Source organism: Uloborus diversus, chromosome 3, assembly GCF_026930045.1.
Source record: "Uloborus diversus isolate 005 chromosome 3, Udiv.v.3.1, whole genome shotgun sequence".
Classification (NCBI taxonomy): Eukaryota; Metazoa; Arthropoda; class Arachnida; order Araneae; family Uloboridae; genus Uloborus; species Uloborus diversus.
Window position 1 is genome coordinate 197,333,797 of NC_072733.1, and position 17,372 is coordinate 197,351,168.

Below are 17,372 nucleotides of genomic sequence, written 5' to 3' on the forward strand. Positions count from 1 at the left end.
ACAGAAGAAATTGCAGCAATAGGCTGGTTTTTAATCTTGTATTTTGATTTTATATGTCTTATTAAATTTCAGTTTAATATTTAGAAAAAAAAAATGTTGTTTTTACTTATTTATTTATGCATTTATTTTTGCTTAATTACTATTTACGCATTTGACACGTTCAATATTATTTCATTAACAATAGGGCCTCAAGATATTTATTGATTATCTCCGTGGCTAGTGTTATTCTGGCAGTCACGAAATCGTATCCCTCTGGTGCCCCCGAAGACACATGTAAAACTTTCAACGCAAACCACACTGGAGTGTCAGCACAGAATTCTCAACCGAAATATGATTTAACTGTCAGTCCCTCAAGCGTCGCTCCAGGAGGAATTGTCAAAGGTAAGTTCAAACGTTCAGGTTAATTTTGTAGTAAGTCACCGCCCAAAGCCAGGGCTGAGGCAGAAATACTTAAAAACACCGCCAGCTCAGTTATTCCATCCGAGAACTGCAGTTTCGTGCTCATTAGCACTCATCAGCCCGGAGTCGGAATTACCTGAGCTGAAGTGAAAAACCTCTTAAGGGAGCCAAACAAACTGGTAGCTAATGTGGAATTAGCACACCAGATGAGTGACAGCAGCAATAGTGCGGTTCAACTCAAAGATTGATGGCAAAGCATGGTATTTTGTAGTAAGTTACCCAACCTTTGAGTTGAACCACACCATTGCTGCGGTCACTCATCTGGTGTGCTAATTCCACATTAGCTACCAGCTTGTTTGACTCTCTTGGCACCCTTAAGAGGTTTTTCACCTCCAGCTCAGGTAATTCCAATTCCGAACTGATGAGTCCTAATGAGCACGAAACTGCAGTCCTCGGATGGAATAACTGAGCTGGCGGTGTATTTAAAGCACACTGCACGACATTGAAAATGCAGCACCAAGAAGGAGTGGGCAGAAAGTGATGAAATTTGGAAAACAGACAGAGACAGCAAGGAATAATAAAAGATCTTAATTTCAAAATGATAGGCAGAATACAGAACGAGAACGGCGTCGGTTCAGTAGGCTGTAGGACAACCGCGAACAACGATACACGAAGAAACACGTCTAGGCATAGAGTCAATAAGGGTGCGGATGGTGTCCAGAGGGATGGCTCTCTATTCCCTTTCAACCATTTGCCACAGTTCGTCTTCTGAACGAGGCAGGCACAGAGTCTGCAAACGGCGTCCAATCACATCCCACACATGTTCGATTGGTGACAGGTCAGGAGAGTATGGTGGCCAGGGAAGCATCTGTGCCTTGGAGAGCATGTTGGCAGTGCGAACACTGTGTGGTTGGACGTTATCCTGCTGAAAAATTGCATTAGGTAGCCCTTGAAGGTAAGGGATTGCCACCGGCCGCAGCACATTATCCAAGTATTGTTGGGCCGTCATAGTGCCCTGAATACGAACTAGAGGTGATATGGAATTGTATGCAATTGAGTCCCAAATCATTATGCCGTGTTATCGTGCGATGGGACGTTCCACATTTACTGCTGGATTAAATCTGTCTCCACGACGACGCCACACACGTATGCGACGACTATCACTGGATAAACAGAAGCGGGATTCATCTGAGAACACGACATTTCGCCATTCTGTCATCCACGTCGCTCTAGTTCGGCACCATACTAAACGTTGCTGTCTATGTTGCGGGGTCAATGGCAGTCTTCTTAGTGGAAGCCGTGATTGCAGGCCACGTGCGACCAAACGACGGGAAATGGTTCTAGTTGACAAGGGAACATTCAGGGTATCTTGCACCTGCTGCAGAATCGAGGGACAAGTGACTTGTGGGTCTGCTACAGCTTATCGGTGGATGCGTCGATCCACGCGTTCTGACGTCACCCTGGCTGCCCCTGCACCCCTCAATCTTACCACATTTCGTTGTTCCAACTACCTTCGGCACAGCCGATGCACCGTGCTCGCATCCATGTGCGTATCAGCTGCGATTTAACGTACGGACCAACCTCCCTTTCTCAGTCCAATCACCATACCCCTCGAAAAATCGTCTATATGCTGGAAGTGCCTTCGTTGACGTCGACCTGACTTCTCTCGTGTATCCTCCAAGACAAAAACAAAATTTCTTCGATAATTCTCCAGTCAGAAATAACGACACGAATATTGCCCATTCGGCAAGTTCCTTCCCTCATATCTTACATAACTCAGTGATGTACGTCTACTCTAAAATTTGCATAAATTTCTGAACACTCCTTCTTGGTGTTGCATTTTCAATGTCGAGCAGTATATGTTCAGGTTAATAATTGCCTTGCTTCTCATTTTCTTGACCATTTGCCAATATCGACACACTGAAGGGATGACAGACAATGACAGCAGTCGCGTCGTTGCGGGGGGTGGGCGGTCTTTTTATGGTTTATTAATTTTTTTTTTCCAAATCAGGAACCAAAACTAGAAATTATATTAAAAAAAGCAGAAATGTCAAAATTTTCAGAACGTAATTATTTCTTTTACTTTGTATAGGTATCTGTTTACGAAACATTATTGAACACAAGCAGTAACTTTTAGATTATGTATTCATTGTTTATATTAGTAAATCAATTGTTTTACTTAAGAAGGCCATACTTGTTTAATGAAATTTTGACCAAGTGTTTGTGATTTCTCAAAATACTTTGGGGTAAATAACGTAAGTCTAATTGAGGCAGGGAGAAGCAAAGGGATGTAAGTGGACATTTTCAAGTTTGAACTTGAATTGAGTAAAACGTGTTTAAAGATAAGATCCTAAGGTAGGCTTTCATTGAAAAGTTTTTTCTAAATCATGCTGTAGAGCAGCTCCTATTACTATCTCTTGCCCCATGACAGAGGGGAGGTTCACCTACCATTTGTACTGGTTATCTCCAAATATTTAATTTTGCCACTTACATCCCTTTTCTTCTCACGCTTAATTCATGTCTAAGTGTTTCTTTGAGTAAAGTTATTGTGTACATAATTCATCAAAATTTCAAGAAAAACATGATTTAAATTGCTAGATCTACCTTTATTACCTCAAAAATAGCCCTAACAAAATTTTGTACTTTTCCTTTTTTTTTTTTGCTGCTGCTGCTGAAAGACCATGGCTTTTAGGGGAGGGGGGTTTTGCATCCCCCAACCCCCCAATTAAGAACCCCAATCGCCGCCTCTGACTGACAGGACGTTTTAGTATTTAGATCAGAGGTAGGCAACTGGTGGATAGTGCTCCTGGCTCGGACCGCGATAGGAAAAAAATTGGGCCGCCGAAACTATTTTGAAATGACTTATATAAGTTAAAATATTTTTCTGTAAACTGCAGATTACAATATTTTTGGGAGCCACCCTCATCATTTTTTAAAGATATTTTCTTAGTTATAAGTTGACTGATGCGAGCCATTTAAATGGCTACTATGTAAGGTTCACATTCGTTTTGGGAAACTTTTGAAAAAGAAATATCATTCAAAATTATAACGGCTACCTACCATAAACACTCTTTTCATAAATAAAATCAGGACTGCAGAGTTGGAGGGAAAATGATCGACTCCGACTACAAAAGTTTTAAAACCTTCGACTCCGACTCCGCAAGCACTGGCAGAGTAGCGGGAAAATGACCGACTCCGACTGTTGAAACTTGAAACGGTCGACTCCCGACTCCGCAGCCCTAAATGAAACTGCTCCCTCCTTAAACCTCACTTGAAAAATCTCAAGATCGCAAATGTAATTTCTCCTGTGAATTTTTGAATACAAATATACCTATCCATTGTATTGAATATAAATTTGTGAGGGAAAACTCAAGTAAAACATTTATTAAGCGTATGGTTTTGCGTTCCTGATCCTCGATGAAAATTTTTCAAAAATATCTACACCCCACTTAAAATTACTTGCCATTCCCTGATTTAGATCAATGGCACAGGATCGATCGATTCAATCGTCGATGACTATTCGCGGATGCCAGAAACAGGCACTCAGTCTATGTGCAGAGGACCCCATCCAAACCCTGGAGCATTCCCCAAGATTTTTGGGGTTTCAATAGCGGTCTTGGTGGTTTTATTTGAAATTCTTGAGCTGTGGGCTTGATTGAAGAAAAAGATATTTTTTAATATTTTAAAGGTAAAATATGATTTTTTGGCTAAGCAATCCTTTCTTTCGTGCAAAGACTGTATTTGGAAGAAACCATGAGAAAAAAATAGTCCTGATGTAATTTCTTTCTTTAAGTCGTAAATATTTCCTGTCTTCTGTCTTTTACAATCTGTATCACTGTATCATGAAATTAAAATCGGCTTTTTATTTTGTCGCAGTAGGTGATTTTACACTACTTTTTAAGAAATAATTATTAACAGGTCAATTTCAGTTTTATTTGAGTTTTTACTGCATTATATTTTTACTGTATCATTTTTAAGATTAAAATTCTGCCAAATGTAATAGTAACAATTGTAAAATAATGATGAATAAATTTAAGAAATTGTTAAAGTACTCGATCTTTGGTTTCCTTGCTTAGATCTTGGGAATTTTCTATCCCCAATCTTTGGTTTTGCGAATGATCTTATTTTCAGTCCTGTACAGTAGTGTCTCCCAAAAAAATAGGGAAGTCTGTTTTCCAAGTTGCACACCCTCTTATATTTTTTCTTTCGTTTCAAAACAATTGTTAAAAAAAGTTTCATACAATTTGAACTACTGCAAACCGTGCCGATTTGCTTTCTTGATTTTTTTCAAGCCTGAAATGTGCTCAATACTTTTGGCTCATCCTGCGTATTTTTGAACTGTAATATGTCATAACTTAATTTAACTCTTCAAATTTCTTTAACATGTCCACATTAAAGAATATTTGAAGAGTTAAATTTTACACAATGTACACATATTTTCATATTTTGAGTTTCAAAATATTTTATTTTATTTCATTACCTTTTAGTGACTTTGCAAGGAACTGGGGGTGAGACTTTCAGAGGATTTTTCATTCAAGGGTTTGACGCTAGCAACAAAGCTGTTGGAAAGTTTAGGAAACAAGCTGATGCACAAACCAGAGACTGCAGTGGCCCTGGATCAGCGGTAAGAGGAAAAATAAGCAATACATTTTCAACAGCCGGTCCAAATACGTAAAACAATCTTTTGAAAATCGTAACAAATTATTTCTTTAGGCTAATCTAATGCAAATCAATTTTTTATTATATCAACAGAAGAAACAGCTTTTTATCTCTTTGTACAATAAAAAATACCGAAATTTAAAAATTATTTGCCAGTAATTATGTCGCATCATAAACACCTGATACGGCAGTCATGAAGCATTGCTCAAAGCTCTGACAAGACCAGTAACGGCAAATGTTTTTAATATTATTTTTTACAGAATACAGTGTGATTCTGTTTAGAGTGACTTTGACAATGATTACCTCTTGTTTGAGAAGTTCGGTGAAAAGGGGACGCGTTATTGGCACGAATTTGAGTTGGATTACTTTTGTATAACTACAACGAAAGTAATCCAACTCAACTCAGCACCAGTTACCCTTTTCCATTAAATCAAAAGCAGGAAAACATTGTCAACATCATGGTTCAACTAATCATATCCACAGTAAACACTAAACATTCTCTATGTTGCCACGAGTGACAGGTCGCGTTAGATTTTAGGTGCTTTAGCTTTATCAAATATCTAGAAAAAAAATAGACTTGATGATTTCACCATTGAGAAGAGATAAAACGGAGGGAGTGAAAACTTTCATTCATGAAACCAAGGCCCCAAGTCTCGTGATAGATTTCAAAGCAAAGCATTGTGTGGAAGAAATCAAGTTTCTTTCACTAGTTTCACGTAAAACGTGCCAATCATTCGTCGTAGTGGAGTCACGTGACTTGGGGTCTTTGAGTCAGCTTTTGTTAGGCCATGATTGGACTTGCTCCCTCCATTTTAATTCCTGCTCTAAGGATTTCACCTGAACTTGAGGGGTGTGAAGAACTTGTTTGAACTCCTGAATTTTAACCAAGATCTTGCTCCGAAAGCAAATAGGGAACCAGCCGAAAATTGAGGGGAAATGATTGGGATCATACTGTAAAACATAATGCTCTTTAACCTCTGATTATGATTGTGGTACTTACTTTATTCGTCTTTACTCGTTCGTATGAAAAAATTGAGGTATATTCTTATTGAACTTTGAACTAACTTGCATTAAACACTAGTATAATTGAAACTAAACTGTGTCAACTATTGTACAACAATGCCACCGTGCTTTATTTGTCAGACGGTACGTATTAGAGAACTAGTATTAGGTCGGGCCAAAAAAAAAATCAAAATTCGGCAAAGCACTTAGCCTTAGTGCGGAAAATTTGACTTCCTAACATTAGTTACTGTGCAAAATTTCGTGACTCTGAGTTAATATCTTCTGCTCTGGCAAGAGACGGGAATTTGAGATTTTTAGAAAAACATCAAATTAAGAAAAAATTTTAAAAATATTTTGAATTCCGTTGAACTTTAACTCTTAGTGAGGTATTTTTTTAACTTCCTAACACAAACTGCTGCGCAAAATTTCAATCCTGTGAGTTAATTTTTTCTGCTCTACCAACAGGCCTGAATTTTGAGAATTTTACATAAAATTCCTCAAATACGAGTGACACGTTACAAAGTAGCAAAATACGTAATGCATTGCAATACTTCGAATTTTTAATCACATGAACGACATCAGTCCACCCCTTGAATCAGGTCCTTTATTTAAAATTTTAGGGCAAAGGGGTTCAATGCCCCCGCCCCCCTTGTTTAAAAAGCTAACCTTTTTAAACAAGGGGGGTAGTTTTGTGGTTTTCCGATAGAATTTCACGCCCTTTATTATCCCCTTCTTCTCCAGGAAAAGTTCGAAATAACGAGCCTGTCATTAATTCTGTAAACTCTTGAAACAAATTACTATGTGAAATATCCTATCTCTGGGTTAATTTCCTCTGTTTTGGTAAGAGTTTTAAATTTCAATGGAAAGCAGGATTTTTTTTGTGCGTCTGTTGAAGTAGATAGAGATTCAAAATTTACAAGGTCTTTAATAATAATCAAATTTCTAATTGCATGTAAGAACAAGTTCGTTTAAAAATCAGTCTTTTTATACGGTTGCAAAAACTGGAAAATATGGAAAAAATTAGAACTGCATTTAAAATATAGATTTCTACTCATCAAGGAAAAATTATAAAATTACTTATAAAGCATGTTAACTATGCGTTATTAAAACTACAAAATGTACCTTTTCGAGCAATTGACGGAATCAATTACACTGATACCTTTTTGGCAAATCGTCGGGTCAACTTGCAATCTAATGGCTTAAAACCAACTATGGGACACTTTTCAGAGTCGTACAGCCTTTTTGTAATTTTACTGGAGTCAGATTTGGAGTCTGACGTTGAACCATCAACCAAACTGGAATAGATGCCGCAATGAGAGTTCGTTAAGATGTAAATGGGAACTACCCTACTGGAGGGGTCTGCGAAGCTTTTGCTCCAATTGGCGAATGATTCCAGGGTTTAATCTAGTGAATGGAAAATATTTTGAAATATGCATCACTTAAGCAATAGACAACTTCTAACGAATATTTAAACCACGTGACTTCCTTATCCTTTTTCCCGTATAAACAACGAAATAAAGCCTATTTCATTTCAAGACTAGCCCTTCATTTCGATTGTTTCCAGGGGGTGGGGATAAAGGGCTTGAACTCAATAAAAGCTTATCAAAAACTACAAAACCACTCCATTTATATGTAAAAACGTTAGTTTTTCAAAGTAGGGGGGCATTGACCCCATTCCCCCAAAAATTTTAAATGACGGACCTGGACCAATGGTTAGACTGATGTCGTTGATGTGATTAAAAATTCGAAGTATTCAGTGTATTAGGTATGTTTCTACTTTGTAATGTGTCACTCGTATTTAAGGAATTTTATGTAAAATTCTCAAAATTCAGGCCTCTTGTCACAGCAGAAAAAATTAACTCACAGGCTTGAAATTTTACGCAGTAGTTTGTGTTGGGAAGTTGGAAAATTACCGCACTAAGGCATAAAGTTCAGCGGAATTTAAAATGTTTTGTAAATTTTCTCTTTATTTGATGTTTTTCAAAAAAATCTCAAAAATTCAATTCTCTTGCCAGAGTAGAAGACATTAACTCCGAGTCACGAAATCTTATACAATAATTAGTGTAAGGGAGTCACAAATTTTTCGCACTAAGGCTGAGTGCTCTGCAGAGCTTCGATTTTTTCGACCCACCCTACTAGTACCTATTATCTTATTAACGGTCAGAGGTACCTTAAAGCGGTCAGAGTAGGTCTCTAAAAAAAATGGTTTTATAACTTGCTTACAAATGATAACTACTCAGGATGCAATAAAAGTCTCTTAAAAGGCACTTTTTCCTCCTCCATTCATTTCCATAGCATTACTCTAAAATCATCAAAACTGTGAACTGAAAGGTTCAACATGTAAATTTGACGAAGATACTAGTAACACGTGAAAATTCACCTGTGTATTATGTTAATTTTCTGAGGTTTTCTCAATATAATATTCATAAGATTGAAATATCTTCAATTTTCGAATTTTGTGGTATTCAACTGCACTACTCTCATTTATAATGTTATGACATAAAAATTGGTCATCATTTTCCTTTTTTTTTTCCAGACCGCAGCTACTCATGTCAATAATAACGACAAGACAAAAGTGGTTCTAACTTGGCAAGCTCCAGCGTCCTTTTCAGGAAAAGTTAATTATAGGTAATTATAGTCTTTATCATTATCTGAGCTACATGGGAATTCAGGATGCGACTACTTGATGGTCCTGCATTTTTAGTAACTCAAAAGCAAAGAACTCGTGTTAAAGATTTGTTTCTTAGATGCATCTTTTATTGTGATTTTTTAGTTTTTTTCTTAGACATTTTCATGCATCTGTAAAGTATGTAAATATAGAGAATATTTCGTCAAACTTAAAGAAATTAGATCTTTTAGCTAATGTCTGAAAAGTTGAAATTGCAAGAGCAAAAACTTAAAAGAACATGTTAACGGAAGAAAAATGCAATATGAAAGTGTCTTTGATTGAGTAAATATTGAAAACATAGACCCCCTCCAAGGCTGGAAAGAAGAGTCGTGTACAGAAATTTTGGTGCCGGTAACAAAAGGCTTTTTCGGGACTCCCTTCATACTCTTCCCCCTACACATATTTCGTCCCTCCCTCAATTAGTTTTATTTACCCCACCCCTCTTTGAGTAACTACATAATATTTTACAAATCTGTCCCAACCAACGAAAGTTTTTACAAATTTGTAGGCGGTAGAGCACATCACTTTGCCCCATGGTATGAGACAAAGGGATAATTTTCCGCTTTTATTTGAAGATATAACTTTGCTGCCAAAAATTTGAAATAGCATTGTATGTGCAGTCCTCTCATAAAATACATTGTTTTCTCTCTGTGTAATGTAATTTACAAATTAAAGTTCCAATTTGTTCATTTGAAAAATAAAATGCAATTCATCTTAACTATTTCACTTTGCCCACATTCCCTGCACGTTAAAAATTTGCTTACACAAAAAATCGGAACCTAGAAACATATTGTCCCAAACCTTTTGAGAATTTCTGTACATGAGACGTTTATTATCAAAACCAGCTAAAGCCATCATTTTTAGTTATTGTTCCCCCCCCCCCCCTTCATGATCTGACAGATCTTGGTTGACTTTATTCAGCCATAAACCGACTTGGAAAGAATCGAACTTAATCTGATCAAAACCTGATACTGAAACCTGATTTACCTCAGAACCAGCTCAATCTAAGCTTTCATTGAAGGCCACCGTAAAGACGACTCTCAGTACCAAGACCTTAATTTCGTACGATTTGAAACGGAAAAGAAGGAAGAAAAGATCAATTTACTTCAAAACTATCTCAATCCAAATTATTTTTATCCGTAAATAATGAAATAATAATGCTGATTTCAAAACAAAAACGAGAATGAAGTCGTACACCAAATGTTTTTTCGACGGGAAAAAGACATTTTTTTGAAGAAATTAAGTGGGCAGGGAATAAAACTTTTTTTTTTTTTTTTTTGTCTCCTGTAGAATTTATAATGGGTTGAGCTGATATTGGCATAGCTTGACCAAAGAAAGACCAACTGAAAGAGGAAACGAAACACCATTTTGTTGTAGGTATAATCAGCGAGATCACGTGAGCTGTAAAAAATAAACTGCTACGTGTTCTCGCTGATCTTCTCTATTACAAAATGAAGCGCTCTGTTTCCGCTTCCACTTCATCCGCCATTTCTCTGTGAACGAGTTATACTAGGAGTTTCATGTGTTTGGGTGTGTAAATATACTTAAAACTTAAGTCGAAACCATATGAGGCAGTGAGATGCAAACGGATGTAAGTGACGAAAGTAAAAATTTGGAGATAAGGAGTACAAATGGTAGGTGAGCTCCTCCTCTGTCTTGGGGCAAGAAGTAGTACTAGTAGCCCTGTTAGATGCTGCTGTATAGCATGATTTAGGAAAAAAAATTCAATGAAAGTCTACCTAGGACATTATCTTTATAGTCGTTTTGCTCAAAACTTGAAAATGTCCACTTACATCAATTTGCTTCACACTGCCTCCCCCCCCCCCATATGTATACTTAAGTCTGCAGTTTTAACTCTTTCTGCAACCACTCATTTGAGAACAGAAAATACTCAACAACTCAAACTAATTTTGATGCCCATAAAATTTCTAATATTTATGCGAGACCTTCAACGCCAGTTTAAAGTAGATTCTCGTGATTTATGAACGTGGAATCACATGGAAGATTTCTGGAGATAATTTGGAGAATAATTGCTGTCTATGAGTTTGCCAAGTTCTCAACTCATTCCAAATCTGCTGGAAACCAACATATCAAGACGATCTCAGTTTTTCATTCATATCGGAGACTTTTGAAATCAACTTTCTGGAAATCTGATAATGATGAACTTATTTCACTTGGGTTTTGAACGTCCTTTTATTTATAAACTAGATCGTTTGTTTCTAAAAGGCGTTAAGTAAAATCTTTCAAAAACTGACTTTTTGATGAAAAGGGTAGCAGCACAAGTTCAACAATATGTTTACAATTAGTAAACGTTACAAAGTTTAGTCGTGTTGAAAACAAAGGATGAAATTTGTATTTTTTCCCCGAGAGGAATTGAGTCATTAATAAGTTTTGTGCCAAAACAGATTGAGTCAAGCTTATTCAATCACAGTTTTACTTGAGATCACGTAGTTTGTTTCAGGAGGACAAATGGGGGGAGGGGGAATCGCCGGAACGCCCGTTCTGAATCAAACCTAAAAGCTATGAGTAACAAGCAAAAAAAAAAAAACATGTTTTGAAATTCTTAAAGCTTTGGGAACTAACAAATTGCTTTTATTTTTAACAATGTTGCAACGATACACCTAATGCAAAACATACAAAATAAAGATAGCGAAGAAAAAACAGATTTTTTAAAGAAAATGTGGTAATTAGCCATCCAAAATTGTGTACCTAAAATTTATGCTGTATTTACACAAAAAAAAAAGAAAAAAAGAAAGAATGAAAGAAAAACTTGGATTACTTTCAAATGGAAGTCATTTCATTTCGTTATTTGCTTGTGCCAAAAGGGATAAGACATACCACTTTGTTCCAAAATGGGTTAAGTCATTTTTTTCCTCTTTTACGTCTTAATAACTATATTGTCAGGACTTGTTAATCATACAATTTCGTGCTTTCATCCGTAGATTACTGGGAAAATTATCCTTTCTTTAAATTCAATCTTAAATTCTACATAATAAAATAGCGTTCCCCCCCCCCCCCCCAAGAATGGAAAAATTTAACATAACGCAGTTTGGAAAGAAGCTCTTCAATTATAATGAGTATTTTTGACATATTATTTATATTTTCTTTTCTTTCAGAGCTGTTGTTGTAAAGACATACGAGTATTACTGGAACAACATAAAGAGCAATCAACTCACGGTGGCTTGAATCCACTAGATGCACTTCACATAGCTTCTGTTCTTGATTTAAATTAATACCATTTGTTGAACAGAAGCTCGTTTTTTCCTTAATTTGAATCAGATTTCATCAAAAGTGCTTCAGCGCCATTTTAAAGCACTTAAGATCTTGTGATAAATGAGAATAAAGATTTTTTCTTTTTTTCAAAATCGTGCCATGGTTTTTATTCAATTAAAACACTTACATGATCAGTTTTGCTTTTGTGTGTACTTTTAAAAAATCATCATTTAACCATACAATATCTTTAAAATATACAATGTAAACAATATTACTTTTATATAATAACAAAATGAAACACATTAAAAAAAAATCGACAATGAAGTGGAAGATATTTTAAATTATTCATTGTATGTCAAGGCTTGTGTGTTACATTTAAGTTCAGCTATCATAATTTATCTTATAAAAGGATCTCTTTCTCATACAAACCCCTTATTTCCCCTCCTTACTGAAAACATATTAGTTGTATAAAAAGTACATGGTGTCCGAAAAGTACTTGACACATTTCAAAAATTCATCGAAAAGCAACAAATTGTCGTATGAATATTGAATATGCAGTTTTCGCCATAATACTTCTCATGTTCAATGTTTTTTATGACATCGTAAAAAAAGAAAAGAAAAAAGCGTAATTATAAGTAATTTACATTGACAGCTGTATTGTTGCAGTACGAAAAACAAGCGTCGTGTGAGGTGTTCAATCATTTTATTAAACAGAGAGCAATATCTTTCATTACTAGAGTTCAATGTGTGCACCGTATGTTTTCAAACCATATATAAAAGTTGCTTAAGTTCATCCCATGTCCATAAACGGTGCAAACATTGAACTCTAGTAATGAAAGGTATATTGCTTTCTGAAAATGATTAAGTGTCTCAGGACTTTTTAACCTTAAAATAACCTTTCCAAACTTTTATACCAACTTCGTCCTGTTTTCTCAAAGAAATTGTTATCCCCCCCCCGGTCCAGTTTTCTTTATAATTCAATTTTAATCATTTTATTAAACAGAAAGCATTATCTTTCATTACTAGAGTTCAATGTGTGCACCGTATGTTCTCAAACCAAATAAGGTGCTTAAGGTGCATATAAAAGGTGCTTAAGTTCATCCCATGTCCATAAAAGGTGCAAACATTGAACTCTAGTAATGAAAGGTATTGCTTTCTGAAATGATTAAGGGTCTCAAGACTTTTTAACCTCAAAATAACCTTTTCAAACTTTTATACCCACTTCGTCCTGTTTTCTCAAAGAAATTGTTATCCCCCCCCCCGCGCTCAGTTTTCTTTATAATTCAATTTTATATCTTTTATCTTTAAATTGCCATTTATTTAATGGGTTCGCAGAACGATGACATATTCTATATAGAGTAGTTTTTATGTACCAAAACATTTGTTATTATTGTACAGGGTCCATTATGAAAGTGATGAGCATTTACTGGCAAAATATATTTATTGATCGTAATTTGTACAAATGTTCAATATTCTTCAAAATACATTCCTCCTGCATCAATATACTTGCGAAGACGTGTTTGCTACGCCTGAAAGGCACCCTGAAACTCTTCCAAGGGAATGCCTCTCAGGAACGTTGTAACATGGTGTTGGATGTTTCCCAAGGTTCCCCAATGTTTTCCTTTCTTCTCTCTCTCCCTCTTGAGTCGCGGAAACAAAAAGAAGTCACAGGAAGCTAAGTAGGGACTGTAAGGTGGTGAGGGATCACCGGGGGGGGGGGGGGACATCCATAACGGGGTTCGTCGGCGACCTCCTCCTGGCTCTCTTTGAATGCCTTGTGCCACTTCCCAGACTGTGATCTTGAAATGCAATCGTCTTTGAAGGCTTCTTGCAGCATCTGGAATGTTTCAGTTGCATTTTTTCCAAACCTCACGCAAAACTTTATGGCGTATCATTGTTCAAGCGAACGCTCCATTGCGTTATGTTACAAAAGTTGAAAATATACCTCAAGCGGAGGCACTTATCTCCGCTCACACTGCTCGAAAGCAACTGAAGACTGGATGCATTGAAAGGGCATATCCCGCACCACATTTCCCAGCCGGTATTACCATGCTGCCATCTATCGTCGCGTCACAATAACATTATGCTCATTACTTTCATAATGGACCCTGTATGCTATGAGTATTGACAATTTTACTACAGTAAAGCATCGTTTACACGTCTTTTAACGGACGACGTATAAATGAAACTACGTACAGTCGAAGCATTAGCAAATCACTTTGATTTGTACACGTTCAACTCTAATCTGCTAATGTACATTTCTGCAAATATAACAAATTGCAACGTTTTAATCAAGGTTTCCATGCAACTAATATTAATTGGTGTGTGATAGTTGAATATGTTATTAACTGTAGGAAGTTTTTAACTGAATTTTCAAGCAAAACTTTTATGAGAAATAAAAAAAATTCTAGTTCCTCTTTATTTGACCTTCCAAAAATTTACCTGAATTAATTCCTGCCTCAATAGAAACCAAAAAAGATAGGCAGGCAATAGTTCTTTGAATATCAGGGAGGGGAAAACGACGTAATAACCGATAGTATAACGATTCAGTTTGCATTGAAATGAGTAGGAATGAATCTGAACAGCATGAAAACGACGCATAAATGTAAAAGATTTGTACACGAGATTGACTGTACTTTAACAACTTGAACAAAATTACAGAAAAAGCACGTTTAAATTACGGATAAGTTTGCTTTTGATTGTATTTTTTTTCCAAACCGTGGTATCATTGTAAGGTTATCGATGTTCTTAATGTGGGCGCTCAAACCTGAAGCCATAGCGATAGCAAGCCGCCCTAACAAGATTACATACCCCCTAGGAAGATGCACCGCACAGATTGGAAAACACTGCCTTACATGTATACTGATGGCTCAAAACAACAGTTCTAGGGTCTTAACCCCCTCTTTAGTGACCCTACATACATGTATTTCCATACATGACATAAAAAATATTGCTGTGTGGTTGTATAAACCACCGCAGTAATTAAATCTGCGGGAAGAATCGTAACAACAAACGATTGTTTTCTGATACACCTCATTATTCTTAAACTTTTGACATCGTAAGATCTATTTATTTATTTGACGCAATTTGAAAAATGCATTAATTCTTATAAAGTATACCAGTTATGCCCAACCTTCACCTGCCCGAGGGCCACACCTCATATTCAAATAATTTCCGCGAGCCAGAACACAATTTTGTTTCTCATTGTTTCACTCTTTTCTAAATAACACAGTAAAATATGGAAAACGAAAGAAAATTAAAAACCAATGATTGTTGTTGACACGTATCAGCGTCGCGGGCCGTATGTGTGCAAGTCGGGCATCATTGTGGTACACTATTGTGTGAACCTGTACCAATAAAAAAAATACTATTCTTTGGTCTAGAATACGAAAAGGTTTGTACTTACAAAGTTTTGCAGATGATGAAAACGTGAGGTCATTTAGCATTTCATGCGTTGTCTCGCTCCAGTTTTGTTGCCAGAATACGAAACTTAATTTATCAGCTACTCATAATATCCCCTTCGTAAAGAAAAAGTTTGCTGCTAAAAATATCCTAACATAAATTAACAGGGAATTTTTTTGTTTCATTGGGAAGTTTTGTTTCGATTCACCTCTGTTTACGGTACTCAGTCTACCGTTTACATATCATGTAGCTAAATAGCAAGTTTCATATCAAATACGTTCCTTATTTTGGTATTCCAATGTACGTTAATCTAATGCAATTACTAAATAAATTTACTTTTTAAAAAAAAAAAAATCTGTTTTGGAAATAGCTTTTTGGAGTTCACACTGTTGTGCATTAAAATTGTAATTCTTCAATGTATACATTATTGATGATGGCACTTTCAATCAAAATCATTCTCAGATTGTCACTTTTTTTTTTTTTTGACTCATTGTAGGTTTTTAATTAGTTTACTATTATTTTTTAAGCTGGGTCATTCCATGTGAAATGAGCAAAAATGGGAAAAAAGTGGTGGCCGCATGGTAAAAGAATTGGTATACTGGTTCATTTTGTGCATATATGAAAATACCTGAAATATTTTGGCTTTCTATATTTTATTTTAGTAGTTACATGGAATTGAAATTTCGTCCAATTAACATGCATTGTCACAAATGCTAAATGCTGCATTTCTGAAGCCTTGTATTTTATTAACCAGTTAAAGTAAACATAAAAGTTCCATTTTGTTCCAATCTTTGGAGCATGCTAATTCATCTGTTCCACAGTAATTTTTTGAAAGTTATGATAGCTAATTTTTGATTGAACTGTAGAAACTAAACGTATTTCATTTTCAACAAAATATTTTACGTTTTATTTATTTATTAATTTAATCCAACATTAAGGAATTAAGTAGCGTAACTGAAACTAATTCCTAATGACGTGCTACCTTTCATAAAAATAATACCTTACTTTTCAGGCTGTTTTTTGGTTCCTTCGTCTTCAAAATAATTTTTGAACTTAAAGGTATTTTTGCGTTAAATGATGATTTTCGTCATCAGGTAGGCACACAAATTTAAATAAGGGAAATTTCAGAAAGTGCTCAAATTTTGCAAGACTAATATGTGTATTAGTTGTTTGAAGAAACTCGAAATTGCCTTTTGATTTCTTAGCTTTAAATTAAATTCAACGAAACAGCATTTTCTTTGCCTTTGATTTGAAACTAGCCGCCTGCGGCGACCAGCTGGTTCGCCTTCTTACGCAATTCGCTTTTCTGTGCAAGCACCACTACGGCGGCTGTTTGGTGAACTTGTCATTCACCTTTTTACTTCAAGTTTGCCGCCTTCGGCGGCTGTTTAAATAAATTTGGCAGCAGTATCAATCAATCCATCTCTTCTTTTTTTTGTGCCATTCACATTTTTACGCCAAGATTGCCGCCTTCGGCGGCTATTTACCTTTACGATCTATCTCTAAATTTTGTTATCCATCTCTATTTATTTTAACCTCCCCGCCCATTTCCTAATAAAAACAAAGATCTTTCAAAAAAACAGGTTTTTTTTATTTAAGTAAAGCAAAAGAAAAAAAAATCTCAAAATATTTTTACTATTACCAACTCAAAATTTAGAAATGAGGCTTTGATTCTTTTCGCAGGATGATATTAGGAAAAAATAAAACCCTGGAAAAAATGCAAATTAAAGGTTTTTTCAAAAATTCATAAAAAATACAAATATTGCTCATTATTCCAAATTTTTTCATTCATCATATTTAAAATTAAATTTTCTACACTATAGTATAAAAAATATTTGTATGGTGCGATTGGTTCGGGGTCTGTGAGGTAAAAAGTACTAAAAAGTGCAAAAAAACACACAAAACATTAAATAACTTTTTTTCTAATTAAAATATCAGAAATCGAAGCCCGAGGTGCACATCCTCGGCAAAAACTGCACCTGTATACCAAATTTCATCTTTCTAGGCCTTACCGTTTTCCCGGGATGCG

At 35.7% G+C, this 17,372-nt stretch overlaps 1 protein-coding gene across 2 annotated transcripts in view; it reads left to right on the forward strand.

The window, feature by feature from the left end:
- Positions 1 to 12,093, forward strand: part of LOC129218507 (putative defense protein 3) — an 84,158-nt gene extending 72,065 nt beyond the window's left edge. Inside the window, exons 2-5 of one of the 2 annotated variants that reach the window (XM_054852795.1) lie at positions 185 to 381; positions 4,887 to 5,023; positions 8,597 to 8,688; positions 11,845 to 12,093. In XM_054852795.1, coding sequence (XP_054708770.1) covers positions 185 to 381; positions 4,887 to 5,023; positions 8,597 to 8,688; positions 11,845 to 11,914 — 496 coding nt within the window. In that variant the 3' untranslated portion in view covers positions 11,915 to 12,093. The remainder of the gene's footprint in view (positions 1 to 184; positions 382 to 4,886; positions 5,024 to 8,596; positions 8,689 to 11,844) is intronic. The other variant, XM_054852796.1, reaches the window with a different exon arrangement.
- The last annotated feature ends 5,279 nt before the right edge of the window (positions 12,094 to 17,372 follow it).